General features: G+C 47.4%; 1 protein-coding gene across 1 annotated transcript in view; it reads right to left on the minus strand.

Annotated features, from left to right (window-relative positions):
• LOC115409260 (receptor-type tyrosine-protein phosphatase U-like) overlaps positions 1-15,218 on the minus strand; it is a 227,756-nt gene extending 212,538 nt beyond the window's left edge. The window contains 1 exon segment of the mRNA XM_030120350.1: positions 14,969-15,218. Coding sequence (XP_029976210.1) covers positions 14,969-15,206 — 238 coding nt within the window. The 5' untranslated portion in view covers positions 15,207-15,218.
• Positions 15,219-15,454: the final 236 nt, after the last annotated feature.

Genomic DNA, 15,454 nt, shown 5'->3' on the forward strand with positions numbered 1-15,454 from the left:
TAACATAAATAAATGTTTCAGAATTTTTAATTTTTTATGGTTTGGAAGAAAACTGCAGAGAGTCACCAAAAACTAGTTAGAAACTGAAGAATGAAGGGAAAGTTTGGGTAAGTTTGGGTTTTATAGTTTGTCGGCGAATGTGAGTGTGTAATGCCATCTGCTGTGATTTAATGGCATTTTTACCGTCTCTCCATCTGTCAGAGAAGAATCTAATAGCAGGAACATTTAATCATGAGTATCTCAAAATCACACTGCTCTGAATATCCCAGGAGCTCTCAGAGCGGACTGAAGCGATCACCTGGAGTTTCTCTCGGCAGGTGTGAAGGAACCTAAAAAATAAAAGGAGTGCTTTAAACAGTTGTGAGGATCGTTTGAGACGACAGCAGAACACTCGCTAAACACGGCAGCTAAAGAGGTACTGGAGGTTCGGCTGAAATAAACCAGGAAACGTACGGAAAGTGCTGCTCGGGCGGCAACAAACCCTGACGCTAATCTGAAGGCTTTCAGGAGCGAGCGGGGAGGAAACGCCACTTCACGACTCCGCTTAGAAAAGTACAGTGTTAGCGCGGGGATTAGCATCTGTAGCAGAAGCTAAAACACTGTAGCTGTGTAGCTGTACGAGCTTTACAAACTGAAAACAATACAGAGAAATCTCACAGCGCTCCATATTATATTAACAAAAAAAAAAAATTGACTTGCCGGGAATATTTGAGCTAGTAACGGAGACATTTTGCCCGAAGTGAACCTGTCCAAATCAGAAGGCTTCAGTCTCACTTGAGCATAGAAGGCATCAAACATAAGGCCCGTGGGCCAAAACTGGTCCTTAATAGGGTCCAATGTGGCAAAATAAAAATAAAAAAAAAACCTTCAAAGTATAATTATTTTATTGAACACCACAGAACAGAGATTCGAATTAAAAATCTGTGATGCTGCTACGAAAGCTAGCAAAACTAGCATTAGCCTCAAAGCCATGAGCTCTGAAAAACATCCATAATGCAACGGTGTTTTCGGATATTTGTCCAGAACTTTTAATTAAAATCGGCTTTATGTTGAGACTGTAGTCACTTTCTGCGGTAACTGTCCAGCTAACTGGTAGCAGGAGTAGCATTAGCATAAGTAGCATTAGCACGTAGCATTGCTTTACACCGAGAGGCAGCAGGAAGCACGGCCGGGCGCCCCACTCTCCTCCTCTGCACCACTCTATTAGACATAGCCTGTGATCTGCACCGTCAGCAGCACCTGTCACGGTCTGTCCCCCCTCAGCGTGTCCACGCAGAGCCTCCACCCACACATCCGTCACTCCGTCCAGCCCGCCGCTCGGACAGACCGCCACATTCATTCTTCCTGAAGCCACCAGATCCCAGTCAAGCTTGGGCTGGACTTAATGATCTGTTCATCTTCTGTCAAACTGTTGAACACGTCTGATCACTTTCTCTAATAACAGTCTGCTTGGCTCTTCTCAGAAATAAACTGCTGAAGATGATTAGATTTCTGCGCTATTTTCAAACTGCTCTACAGATGAAGCAAACTGAAGCATTTTACTTGAAAATAGAGGAAGATTTATCAACAGGAGGGTCTAATGAAGGAACACCTCCCCAATGGTTTCATCACATCATGGGAGGGATGGATTAAGAGATCTGGTGTCTCCAAAAGAGTACCCTGTATCAAACATAAGGCCTGCGGGCCAAAACCGGCCTGTAAAAGGCTGCAATCCAGACAAATCTCTTAAATTTAAATGTATTTTTTTTCACCAGAAGGAATGATTAAAATTGGTTTTATGCAGAGACTGGAGTCATTTCCTGCATTAATCGATAGGTTTTTGCAAAAAATATGTACATTTTCAACATGTACACACTGTGCCACAACGCAGTGAAGTTTAAAATAAAGAGTTTATTTAGTAATGCACAGTGTATCGGTCATTTTTTAACGTGTCAATGTATGTATCCAAAAAACCTTAAAGGTGCCTTAAGGAGTTTGCACGTTTTATGCGAAACAGCGCCCCCTGCAGGCCTTGGGCGTAACGCAGCTTAGTGAAAAACTCGTCCCTGTGGCTCGCGTGCACGGAAGAGGGGGACTCCGTCTTCGCTCGTTTAGAAGCGCTCAAGTAAGATTTAAGTGTCTTTTACCTGGTGGAGTCTGTGTGGAGCTGTGGCAGTGCTAGAAGCCAGTCTGTTCTTACTTTCTGGAAGATCCTCCTCAGTTGTTGCTCACTAAGCATCTGGCGGAGTAATTGCAGACAAAATGAAACCTAACCAGCCGGAGCGCGCATTACGTCATTCCTTTCAAATTCTCCCCAAAAAAATTGCTGGTGCCGGACCGGCACTGCAACTTTCAAGTGACAGTTTAGCGCTGTTAGAGGTACTTGTAATGAATATGTCAGGGCACATTGTACACATCATTAAAAATGTGTAACATATTTATGGTGGAAAATAAGTATTTTTAAGGTTGTAAAACTCCTTAATGCACCTTTAACTATAACAAACATGATAGATCTTTAATAGACCTCAGCAAAGTATTTTGATTTCTATACAATGTGAAAGGCGTTCCAATTGTGAAAAACAAAATAAAAATGAGGAAGAAAACTAAAGAAATGCAGGATATATCAACGTTGATATCGGTATCTGCCAACAGTCTTTAACGTGCCGATATCGGTCCGACAAGTAAAACTGCTCCGATATTAACAGCCAATATCGATATCAGTAAATGTGTATTTCACCAAACTGGTCCAACTAAGATGGAACTGAGCCGTTTGTGGCCCCTGAACTAGAAACCCCTGCTGGCCTCAAAACTTACTTCTGACTTCTATAACTGACGATGGGTCTAAAAGCTGTTGCTTCCATAGATTTGCAGTCTGCGGTATTTGGCATGAGCTGCAGCGGTAGCACTCGGAGCAGGCATGACTGTGGAGGCGGCGGTCGGCGCGTCGGTACGCCGGCACACATTTCCTCTTCCCGCTTCCCGAAGCAGGCCCGTCTGTCCCGTCACCGTCCGTCTTCCTCAGACGGCCTTGACGCGACTCTCGTCCCGACGGCGGGGGACGTTCTCGCATCTGCTCTACGGTAAGCGTTCCAGTAGGCGAGCCGCTGGAGCGGGCCTTCAACCCAATTAAATCCAAGACAATCAGCTTCACTCAGCAGCAGACTGCTTGGATCAGGATTTACAGTACGGCGTCTCGGAATGTGGCGGTCAGCACGACGACGTGAGGGAAGAAGCCCGCTAAGCGTCCCGTCGGAAACCGTTTCCAATCGGTTCTGGACCATCAGCGCTAAACCTCCTGTCAGGGATTCGACTCCAGATCTGCCCTGACTTCTTGTAGCACAGTCCCTCTCCAGACGGGTTTCATTAAACATGGGGGAGGTCGAAGACGTGAGACGGGCAAAACGGCAAGGACGCCGCAAGTTTGGTGTGGAACTGGTTAGAGAGCTGTCACTCCATTCCTTACGCCGACAACACGGCGTCGTCGGCGTACGGCCGTCGCTCAGTCGGCGCCCTCAGGCCTCGGACGCAGCCTCTAGAAAAATCAAGACGTGACGGAACGCTGGCGAGAAGAGAGTGCTTTGAAGAGGAGTAGGAACCTCCCTCTGCGCTCTCCGCCGCCGCGTCTTCCGCTGCCTCTCTGTGATTGGCAGCTTTAATTAACAACAGGTCTGCCATCCGGAGAGAGGGTGGGTGGTGAGAGTTGGCCAACGTTTCCACAAAAAAAAGGGGGGGGGGGGGGGGGGGGTGCTAAGCAGAGGTAAAAAAAAAAAACAATGCGTAGCCTACTTTCTGTGGGCACACAATTAGAGGGATGTCTGAGACCGGCGGAGGAACGGCGTGGGCGTGTCCCCCCCCCCCCCCCCCCCCCCATCATCCCCTACCCTACACCCCCTACCCCCCACCCACCCACCCCCCCAGCAGATTCAGAGCCGGGAAGCAATTTATGTGCAAAGCGTCTGCGGGGAATAACAATGACAAACATGTCACGAGCATTGTTCTGTATGTGCATTCCTCAGGGTCGCCGCGTACCCCCCCTCCCTCCGCCCCCCCATGCCCCCCCCCCCCCCCCCCCCCCCCTCGCTAAGCAGCGACTGACAAGCTAAAGTCCGCCTCTTTGTTAAGTGCTTGACATAAAATAGGTAGAGAAGGCGAGCAGGATCTGCAAATCAGTTACTGATTTGCATTACAAAGCGTAATAAATGACCTTTGGCGGCGGCTGAGTCAGAAAACTCCGACGTGGCTCCGGCTGTCAGGCTGCGGCCTTTTTTCTGCCACGCGCCCATAAATTGATATTTGGTAGCAGTCCTTTTTATTATTTATGTTCAGTGAGTACAATGTTTCTTCCACAGTTATGCTGACGGCAAGCTTTACTTAGGTTTACGACTCCCATAAATTAACAGGCGCAGAGGAATACCTACAGGACACAAATCTATGAATTCCTTCATAACGGGAGCATTATCCAAGCTAAATCTACATTTGCTGGGTATGTGGTTTGGTTTCAGCAGATTGTTGAAGGACAGTCCATCAAAGGAGGGCAAGGACACTGGAACGTCTGGTTTTTTTTAACCTGTTATAACCTGGAGTGAGCAGACGTTTAGTAGATTTCTATTTCATTTTCAGGACAAAAAATGTGATTTTTAAATGCCCGTGTGTCTGAAGTTCAATGAAAATAGTTATTGACAGTATTTTGAAGGTCAAACTGAGAAAGTTTTACATGGAAATGGAAGAAACGCTGAAAAACAATGTAGTTTTCATGATTCACAATTAACAATGGGAGAACATGTACGTTGGTATGGACGGGTGGCCATGTTGGATTGTTATTACAGGTGTTATCGTCTATCACAACAGTAGCGTCTTGTAAACAGACTCCACAACCCACCTTGTCCAAATTCATGGGAGCAGGTCTAAAGTAATGCCATTCCTACCTAAATTTAATCCATAAATTTGAAATGCGATCTTGTTCCAAACAAAACCAGAAGTCAAAAGTCTGTTTCCAGCTCAGCATTTCAATGATAAAGAAGTCAGATACTTAAATGGTTAAAGTCTCAATAATTTCTCAATATCTGATAGTGTATCTAAAGACTAATTAAACTATTTTAGAACAGTTCTCCTCTATACTTCATGTGTATTTAAAGTGCTACATAAAGAAGTTTAATTGCGATTTCTTTAACAATTTGATGATTTATGCATAACTTAAAAAATAACTGCATTATCCTGAAAGGACATTAAAGCATTGCTCTGCTGGGATGGATCATTAAGTTTTGGTGTTTTTTGTAATTTAATGCTACATTATGCAAATTATGAGCATTTATTCTTAACAAGAAAAAGTAGCCGAACCTCTCTAAACCATAAATTAATTTAACAACTCTGCAGAATTAATGTGTGTTCATCTGGACTCAAATAAACTGATATTTGGCAGCAAATAAATAAATAAATAAATCTCCCCTTAAATGCAAAATATACCTTCAAACGGCTTCACTTCCCAACTAACCCATGTTTCACTCAAAGTCCAGAATCCCTGCTTTGCCCTTGAAGGAGGCTTTTTCTTTAAAATACTTTAAAGATCCACATGAAACAGAAGGGAAGGAGAAAAAAAAAAAAAAGCAAGCCAACCTGCGAGGGCCAACTTTCTGCTGCTGTCGCCACTTTTCTAGGTCGATATACGGGAGGCGGCGTCAACCAGCTCACAAACAACATATGTCAACAGCGGCTGCCCGTTGGAGGGCAGACAAAGCGTTCTTTGCAGAGCCGGCCAGGGTCAGGTCGGGCGTCTGGGCCGGCCTCATCATCCTCTCCTGGCCTATTATTTATCTATCGGCGGCCCCGGACTCGGAGCCATCTGCTCGGACGCATTGAAGCTGAGATTAGGGTGGAGGAGGAAGGGTGGGGGGGTTGGTGGCCAAACGTGGCGGAGTCTCATCTTCCCTTGATGAAAGGTGTCGACAGAAACCCGAGGCATCGTTCGTTTCCATGCCGTTCGCCGTTTCCTCCCTTTCCCCACCTGCACCGGTGAAGCCTCTGCTGAAAAATCAATGATTCAGGAAGGGAGGGCTGAGGAAAAACCCGCACTGGCTCCGGGCGGCGCCGGAGAGACAGCTCATCAACAGCACGAGGGTTTCAGAGGTAGAGACCAGAAGAAGGAACGAATACCTGAAAGAGGAGGAAGACGTACGGGTGGGACGGCGAGGCGCGAGGGCCGAGACGGGCGGAATGAAGCATTCACACCGCCGGGGTCGAGGGTTCGAGTCTCGGCGGCACCGCCTGCGCCGGAGGTGTTTATTAATTTCACTCTGAAACTCTCGGCGCGGCGCAGCCTTGACCACGTTCTTTCCGATCGGTGTCAAGGTGCCGGTACGCCTGTCAAACGCCGCGCGGCGAAAGTCTCAAACGTCTCCGACCTCCGGATCCGAGAGAAACCGCATCCGCCAAGTTTTTATATATATATAAATACAGCTGGAAAAAACAACAACCTGAAAAGCTGGCGTCCTTCATGACACTCGATCCGAGTGTCAGGTGTGAAGAAACAAGCAGAATTCCATCTGAAAACTCTCTGAATGTTTCACATCAATCGGCACTGAGGGAACACTCAATCCAATCTGCTCTCAACTCTGAAAAGACTCAAAAGGGATTCGTAAATTGGTGAAAAAATAGCTAAAACCACAAGAATTAGAGATGAAAAATGGCAGAACGGCTTCCAAAACCCTGAAATAAGAATTTCTAAGAGTCAAAATAATTCAAAACATGCTTACGAAGGATTAAAACAGCTTAAAATGTTGAATTTGTCTATATAAAAAAAAATGCTGAAATAGAAAAGTGAAACAGCTAAAATGAATTATAGAAGCATTAGATACAGTTTTGTACGTGTATTAAACTGTCTAAGCTGTGTTAGTCTGATTTCAAAGGTTAAAATACATCTGATGGCTCCAGTTTAACTGAACTGGTGGAAAGTTGCAGGAATGGCTCTTTTGGCTCATGAAGGGTTGAGATTTCTGCTCCAGCGTCTCTCTGCTGAGGACCAGTAGCCCTGAAACTCTTTACCAAGAAGTCAAATCCTCCCAGGTCCACTGAACAGTTAAGCTAACGATCCACGTCAAGCTAACTCCGCCGGTCCAGGCGACTCTGGTGTTGCAGGAATTGAACACTCGCCGGGTTCTACCACTGATCTTTAAATATGATACTGGCGTCCCGAAAAAAACATGACTTGACCCGATCTTGGATGAAAATGGTGGTACCCTACTGCTGTATCACTGTACTGCGAACATGCTAACGTTGATTTTACTGAACGCTGGAGACAAACGACGAAAATGACCAGGTATATTAGACTCCAACAAACATCTGTCCCTAAATCTAAGTGATAATTTCACAGCAAGAAGCGATAACTGTCTGTTAAAACTCCAATGACATTACAGAACATATTTGTTCTTCACAAAATACAACGAAGAATTCAGTGTTCTCTCTGGAGGAGATCATTTTGTTGAATTATCGACTTTAAGGCAGACTTTGGGGAGGCATTTCCCAGAGTGGAACGGGGGAACGCCTTCACCACGCTCCAGGGTTTCGGTGTCAGGCCTTAATCTTGATCTCCGTCAAAAGATCTCCAGCAGGACACCCGATCCGCACTGAAATGGACATGAGGAAAAGCATCGAGTGTCTCGGTCAGTATCTGATCCGCCGGAGCGTGACAGATCCACGATTCCTCTGGAATCACTTGAAGACATTCGGTCTTCATCGGAGCGCGGTTTAGGATGGCAAAGTTGTTTTAAAGCGTATGAAGGATCCCGGTTTGGTTCCTGAATGTTTTCTCTGCCTTGTGATACTTTGACATTTTTTCCAAACTCCCATGGCCAGAAACAATCATTTTTGGGGACTTTCGGTGACACTCGGTGGCTCTCCGGTGACTCGTCACACCACCCTGTGGCTGAATGTGGTATTACAGGAGGTGCAGACCGGCTAACTCCAGGAGCTAGCGAAGCATTTCATGTCTCTATCAGCTGTTTTAAAAGCAGTGGAAGAGTAGCCTCCCTGCTGGGATCAACTCTGAAGGACGCTTCCTCGTGCACCATCACAGCGCAAGGCGGCGCCGAGAAGCTGGCGCCGGTCCAGCGTTGGAGTTGAGGAGGGGGGGGCGGCGACGGAAGGCGTCCCGCGGCGAGAGCAGACACACAGGTGTTGCTGCTCATGCTGCATAACCTCCCCCGCTGTGCACAGATGGGTCAACGCTAACCTTGACAGGCTCTGCCGCAGTGCCCTTGTTCACTCCGGTGAGGGGCATGTCACATTTATTTATTTAATAATTGGATTTTTTTTTTTTTCCTCACTCGCTCTCTCTTCACAAGTTTTCCCTTCAACTTTTAATATGTCCTGCGAGCCGCAGGGACGCGCCGAGGCCCACAGGTTTGATAACTTTAAACGCCTACTTTTTAAAGTGTAATATCTACAGCTACCTGGGGACCCACGCACCCCGGGTCTCGCTCCAGATCACTGCCTTCCTTTTTTTTTTTTTTTTCTTGGTAACTTCCAAAAAAATAAAAAATTGCAGTGTAAGATATGGAGGAGTGAGTTTGGCAGTTAATCTAACTTGAGTTTATCGGCTCCCTCGTCTTCTACATTAATGACACGGGGGGCTAAACATGGGAGAAAAAAAATTCTGAGAGATAAGGAGTCCAGGAACGAAGGTAGCAGAGCTGAAAAGAAATAGCTTTTGGCATTTTTTTTTTTTTTTCCCTTGAGTCGTAGCGAGGGAAAAGCGAAGGGAGCGAGAGGAACGCCGTCCCTGCAGTTTGGCTCCAGATGTCATCTAGATCCGGAGTGACACTTGCTGACGAGCACGGCGTCCCGCCGCTGACCCCCGTCTCACGCCGCCGTCCCGTCATCCGGCGCGACGGGCCCGGACCGCAGGTTTCACGGCCGGGCGGCGGCTCGGAGTGGAAACACGCCGCGGCGGAGGGACGGTCGCGGACGTTCTTCACGCCCGGGCTGTCAGCGGGCGCCGACAAATCTGGGAGTTTAACGGCGGCGGCCGGACCGAAGGGACAGGCGGCCATCAGCGGCCGTATATCTCCTCCCTAATACATGCTCCGACCGGCGGGAATCTAACACCATCAATCCCACCTGCCAGTCAAACGGCGCTGGACGAGTCCGCCAGCCGAAAGCAAATGTTTTCCTCAACCGCCCGACAAATTATCCTGGAAGAGCGAGGAACCCGCCCTCAAACGCTCCACGCTCGTATCAACCATCAATCTGCTTTCCAGGACTTCACGTCTGATGGAACGCTCTAATTTTTACCGCTTTCAAAAGTTCCTTCGGTGGTCCAGAAATACAAACCGATAATGGCGAGCAGCCTCCGCTGATTTACCTGCAGCAGAACCCCCGACCACCGAATCCACTCAAGAGGTTCGACAATGTGCACCACGCTAAAACAGTTACTTCAATCACGGCAGCTCTTACTTATTGACGTTTTCTATTTTCGAGCACAAACGGCGGCGATTTCGGCCCAGAAGGACTGCCTCCCTCTCGCTTCTCCCGTTATTAAAAATTAATTCACGCAGGTTTCGACCGTGAGAGAGACAGAGCTGATGTGAAAATATGCAGCCTGGAATTCAAATCATCTCATATATACGCTCTCTAATATTACCGTACATATATATCTATGGCCTACTGTGTCGTGACTCTGAACCATGTCCTCCTGAACTTCCACACTGACGTCCTCTTCGCTTACCAAAATGTAAAAATTCTGTTTTCACCTGAAACATCAAATAATAGTGATGTGTTTGTGATCTGTTGGACCTTCCAGGTGAAAGCGGGGACATTTTTGCGGTCCGTTTGAACGACAACGCTGCTTGGAACCGGTGAAAATGTTTGGAAAACGCAACGACTCCGTCTACATGCAAACGGTGGAAAATGCAACTTTTCTGAAACGCTGTTGCTGCACATGAACCTGACCATGGTGAAGAGTTTGATGATCAAGATGGATTGTTATTTCAGAACACGAACCGGGCCCAGGACCAGGACTGGGAGTCAAGTCGCAGTGTTTCTGCCAGATACGCGTCAATGGAGTTGGAAGAATTTCCCAACCGTCCGTCAGCGTGATTCCTCAGAAAACGCGTTACTGGAGAGAGAAGCAGCAGCGACGGACCGGATTAGCCGGAACTCCGTTCAAACCACAAGCTCTCTATAAATGACTCATTTTCCCTGGGATCCTATTTATGGCTTTGATTTCACATTTTTCTCTCATTTGAAGACAAATACATCAAATAATCGGCACAAGAGTCCAATCTGTTGATCGGTACCTGAAATATTTCCACGTTACTGACGATCAGGACGCCCAATAGACAACCCACGATAAAACCAATGAGTAAAAGAGACGCAGAGGAGGATGTTCAGCCTCCACGCCACGCTTCACCCAGTCCGGGACAGAAATTGCCTCCAGGCAGCTCGGACTCCTCCCCCGATAAGAAGAAATCATTTCCAGATAAACAGAAGCAATCACTTCCACAGGTAGGAGAGTCAGGAGGAACTCTCAGGCCCGAGAACTTTTGAAAAGAACAGAAAAAAAAACCCACAAAGTTTTCCACTGTGAAGATAAAGGAAGGAAAGTCACATTTTAACTCTGTCAAACACCTTTCGACAAGTCGCTGCTCTTCGCCGCCAATCACCGGCTGGGAGACGGAGCGAACGGGGCGAACGGAGAGAACGGCCCAGGCAATTAAAATTCCTCAAAAGCCATCGGCGTGGAGGAGAGGAGCCACTCAGTGTGTTTACACGGGACTTTTAATTCCTCTTTAAACCTGAATAAAGCTTAATTCTGCTCTGAAGTGACCATGTGGACGCCTGAAAACTTTGTTTGGAATTAAGTTTAAATCCAAATAAACCGGCCGGTTTCTTCACCTTCAGGAACAGAATTATATGTAAATGAGGCGACTTTTTTCCGTCGCCATGACGCAATATTCCAAGATGGCGGCCCGCGGTCCGACCTGTACGTAGGCGGTTTATTTAACCGGCCTGTGGCGTGAGGCGCCGTCCGCCCGGCGTTCAGAGCATGAGCGGTTCCCCCGATTGTTTATCGTTCTGGTCTCCGACTCGTCCTTTTCTCAGATCTTTCTTCCTCCACTCGTTCCCCCGCAGTGGGACTAGTCCTCGTTTCTCTGCCACCTCATTACCATGAGCCATGATTACGGCGGACTCATTTTCTTGAACATGGTGTAGCCGTTATGCTACGGCGCCATTTCTCCACCGGAGGAGTCTTTGTGCTATTTCCTCCTGGACGACCGCTTAGAACGAACACACACCTCCACGTTGGCCCCAGGAGAGCAGGATTAGCACCGAGCCGGATCCACGCCGCCGCCCTGATCCCAGCAGACCGTGAAAAGCCCACCCTGTGTGCGGTCTGCACCTCCGGTTCGGACGGCGAGCTCAGAGCCGCTCGTCGGCGTTGAGAGTTCTCTCTCGGGGTTTCATCCCGACATCAAATCACCTCTTCGGCTCGCACTTCTTGAACAGGTTCCACCTGAGCAGTCACACACTCGCCGTTCCACGGACTCTCTCCACTCTGGCATCGGAGAGAAACACAAAGCGAGGAAGACGCTGGCGTTTTCATCAGACTTCAACCATCATCTCTGAACCGGAAAGCTAAAAGGAAGTGTCAGTCTGTGATCATTTACACCTTGAGCGGCGTGAAAGCCTCCATTTATTTCTCAAAATAAACCAAAAGGCCTGAATCCTGATACTGACACTAACGCGGGTGTGTCAAACATGAGGCCTGAGGGCCAAAACCAGACCGCAAGAGGCTCCAAATGCCAAGAAATGCTCCAAATTTCAAAGAAAACTACTTTTTAGTGGACACAGCAACACTGACCCCCATATCTGTATGTAAAGGGTAGATGTCTCACTCTCGCTACCCACCAATGGAGCTGAACGTCATACATATATATATATATATATATATATATATATATATATATATATATATATATAAACATATACATACATATGTGTGTATATATATATATATATATATATATATATATACATTCAAAATATATGAACATTAATGAGATAATAAAATAACATGGAAATAAAAGTAACATTTATTATATTTGAAGCCCTATGAGTAACTTGACATATAACTTATTTACTGTTCTTTACCAGTCTGGCCTTTGTGTTACCATGACAGCTAGCTAAGTTTTATAAGCGGCAAACAGGAGTTTGGAGTTTGAAAAAAAACACCCATAATGCAACAGAAGAAATTTTTCAGACATTTCAGTGTATTTTGCGTCATTAAAAGTGGCTTTAATTTGAAAGGTCACTATGGATCTACTTTGTTCAGGGTGCATGTGACGCCCCCCCCACCCCAAAACTAAAACATGTTGGACGTCGCTGATGTGTTCAAGTTGGTCAATTTTGGGTGCAAAGAATTACGTCAATCTTTAACTGACCAGACTAATAAAACACTGTCATAGGTAACCTTTAAATTTAAACCTTTTAAGTTTGTAATTTGTTGTAACACAGGAGTACACCTGACGAAAATATAGATATTCTCACAAAAACTAAACCAAACTATCTACTGAAAATTGCTAAAATCTCGAACATGAAGCTAATTCTAATCATGGAAAATATCATGAAAAGTACAAATAAAAACAATATTTAAATTTATACAAGTTTCAAACATGTCATCCTGACAGCACGGCTTGGAGGCTAATGTCCACGGGCCTTATGTTTCACAACACCACATTTTACCCTTACAGTAGCTTCACAACTGTCATGATGACATTTCTGGACTTCTTTTCTGAGGAACACTGAAGACATAATGGAACTATGAAGTGTGGCGAGTTTCGGTTTCTTGGTGAAAACAGATCAACCGAAACGCCAAGAAGCAGCTCTTCCTTCACCCCGTCCGCCGATCGATAACAGATCAATACTGGCTAAATCAGCTGAGCCTCAGGGGGGAGACCAGGTCGCTCTGCTGTCACTGCTGTTATCAACCCTTCTCTATCAAACATGGCCGCCGCCGCCGCGAATGTGAAGCAACATGTGTGTTAGCATCGCGCTTTTCTTTCACTGGAAGACTCGATTAACTGTAACAGGAAACAGTTTTATTGTGAAAGTTTGACTCTGGAGCTAAAAATGGGTAAAGATCGTAAATAAACAAGCAACTCTTCGTGTTTCATAGAGAGCGGTATCGCTAAAGCTAGCTAGCGAGCTAGCATTAGCGTCTCCCAGAGCCGGATGGTGAGAGTTGCGACAGTGACCATTGGGTTTTTGTCCAGCAGTCGTCTCTGTAATGATTATTTTCCTCGGTCACTGTTAACAACATGCCTGGATGTTGTTCGAGAAGACTTATTGATATGTGATTGATTGTATCTCTTACAGGCTGAAAATAAGCTCTTAGCATAAAAATCCAGCCCATCAGGCCAAACAGCCATGTTTAACTTATCATTAGGTATAAACTAAAACTCAGTAGCCTCAAATAATATTCTGAATTTGTGATATCAGGCTTCAAACACGCAACTTTACAGTTGTTGGACAAAAAATGGCGCCTGTAACGTTATTGTTCGCAACTCTCTCACTTATCTCTCTCTGATCAAGGGGCGTCCATAAAAACACCCATAATGCAACAGGTTTTATTGGATATTTCACTGAGTTAGAATATTCAATTAAAATTACATTTATGTTGAGATTGTAGTAATTTCCAGTAATAATTGTTTGATTTTTGCTCACATATCAGGAAAACCTTCAAAGTTTTCAATTTAAAAGTTATTATCGGATTATTTTATCACACAGGCCTAATTAAAACCCAATTAGCAGGTTTTCTTCACTATAGTTCCAGCTGCCCATGAGGCGTTCACTGCCTCAACAGATTTCAGTAAATAACAACATTAAAGTCAAAGATCGGGTCTTGACCCCGCCGTGTCGACCCCGCATGGACAGAGCTTCTCGGTGTTGTTGCGTGTCGGCTCACCAGACAGGTGGCAGTGTGTGTGTGTGTGTGTGTGTGTGTGTGTGTGTGTGTGTGTGTGTGTGTGTGTGTGAGGGGGGACCAGTGTGTCCGCCAACTGCTGCCGGCCGCAGTGAAACCGATCCCCGCCGTTATTTATACCCCCGTCCGCCAGATCAAGGGGCGCGCTCTCCCTCCGGAGGGCCTGGGACCGTCCGTCAGGGGACGGCGGTCCGGGGGCCTTCCAGACAAATCCTCTCCAGCCGTGTTGAGGGGTTGAAACCCGGCGCCGTTGGGCCAACGCGGGGAGCGTTTCAACTCCCGTCTCCTACGCCTTCCAGGTATTTTTACCTCAAATCTCTTTGCCTTTTTGTTGTTGTTTTTTTTCCCCCCTCTGCCTGTCTATCAGGAGTTTGAGGATGTTCGGAGCAGCTGTCAGGTATTCGGTACACACACACACACACACACCCACACACACACACTCTACTGATTCATCTGCACGGTGCTGCAGCACAGCCGGACCTCCTGGTTGACATTTCAGGGATCCGTCAGGAAGGCTGAGCTTCTGAGGTTCAGCTGCATCACTGGAGAGATGCTCCGACACATGGCAGGGGGGAGAACGGGGGTCCAGACCCCCCTAGAACACACACTCACACACTCCTGACGGGGGACCAGACCCCCCAGAACACACACTCACACATGCTCCTAACACCACACACCAGCAAGATGCTTCAGTCTGCCCGGACCGTGAGAAAAACCGTCTTTCTACATCAGGATTCCTGCAGAACAGACTGGATCCAGCGTCCAGAGTCTCTATTCAGAGCAACTTCTGCTGAGCCCGGGCTGGGAGCTGGTCCTGAAGCAGAGACCAATCACACACACACAGGAATGAACAGGATCAGAGCCGCCGCCGCCGCTGCAGCAGCGCGAGGACCAGAAAGTTCAGTACGAGACCAACACTCAACTTTTAAACTCCACAGATTCCAGACAGCGGGCTGAAAGCGTGACAAGTTTTGAAAAGATGAAGAGTGCAGGTGTTGCTGGAGTTGCGGTTACCTGTTGGTCCCTCCATGCTGTCCGCGTACACGGCGGCGGTCAGCACGAGGAGCAGCGCGGCGGGACGCATGGTGGCGGAGGAGGAGGTGATGGAGGAGGGATGGAGGAGGTGGAGGAGTAAAGTCCAGACCGCTAAATCCTGCAGGAGAGAAGTCCGGCGGCTGTGGACACAAGTTGTGCGCGCAGCTCCATGCATGTGCGCGCGGCGCTGCTCGCTCCCAGCCCGCACAGGGAGCATCTGATCCGCGATGCTGAGGCGGAGAGAGAGAGAGAGAGAGAGAGAGCGAGAGAGAGAGAGAGAGGGGCCCCCCTCCTCCCCCTCCCTCCTCCTGTAACGGCTCCACTACTTTCTCTCCCCCCCCTCCCCCTCCCCCTCCCCCCTCCTGTGGCGCGGAGCAGCGGCGGCTCGCGGGAACGCGGGTCTGCGGCGCCTCCACGTGGCCGAGGCGCGCACGTGACGCACACCTGCAGGAAGATTCCCGCGAA

Source organism: Salarias fasciatus, chromosome 22 (genome assembly GCF_902148845.1).
Source record: "Salarias fasciatus chromosome 22, fSalaFa1.1, whole genome shotgun sequence".
Classification (NCBI taxonomy): Eukaryota; Metazoa; Chordata; class Actinopteri; order Blenniiformes; family Blenniidae; genus Salarias; species Salarias fasciatus.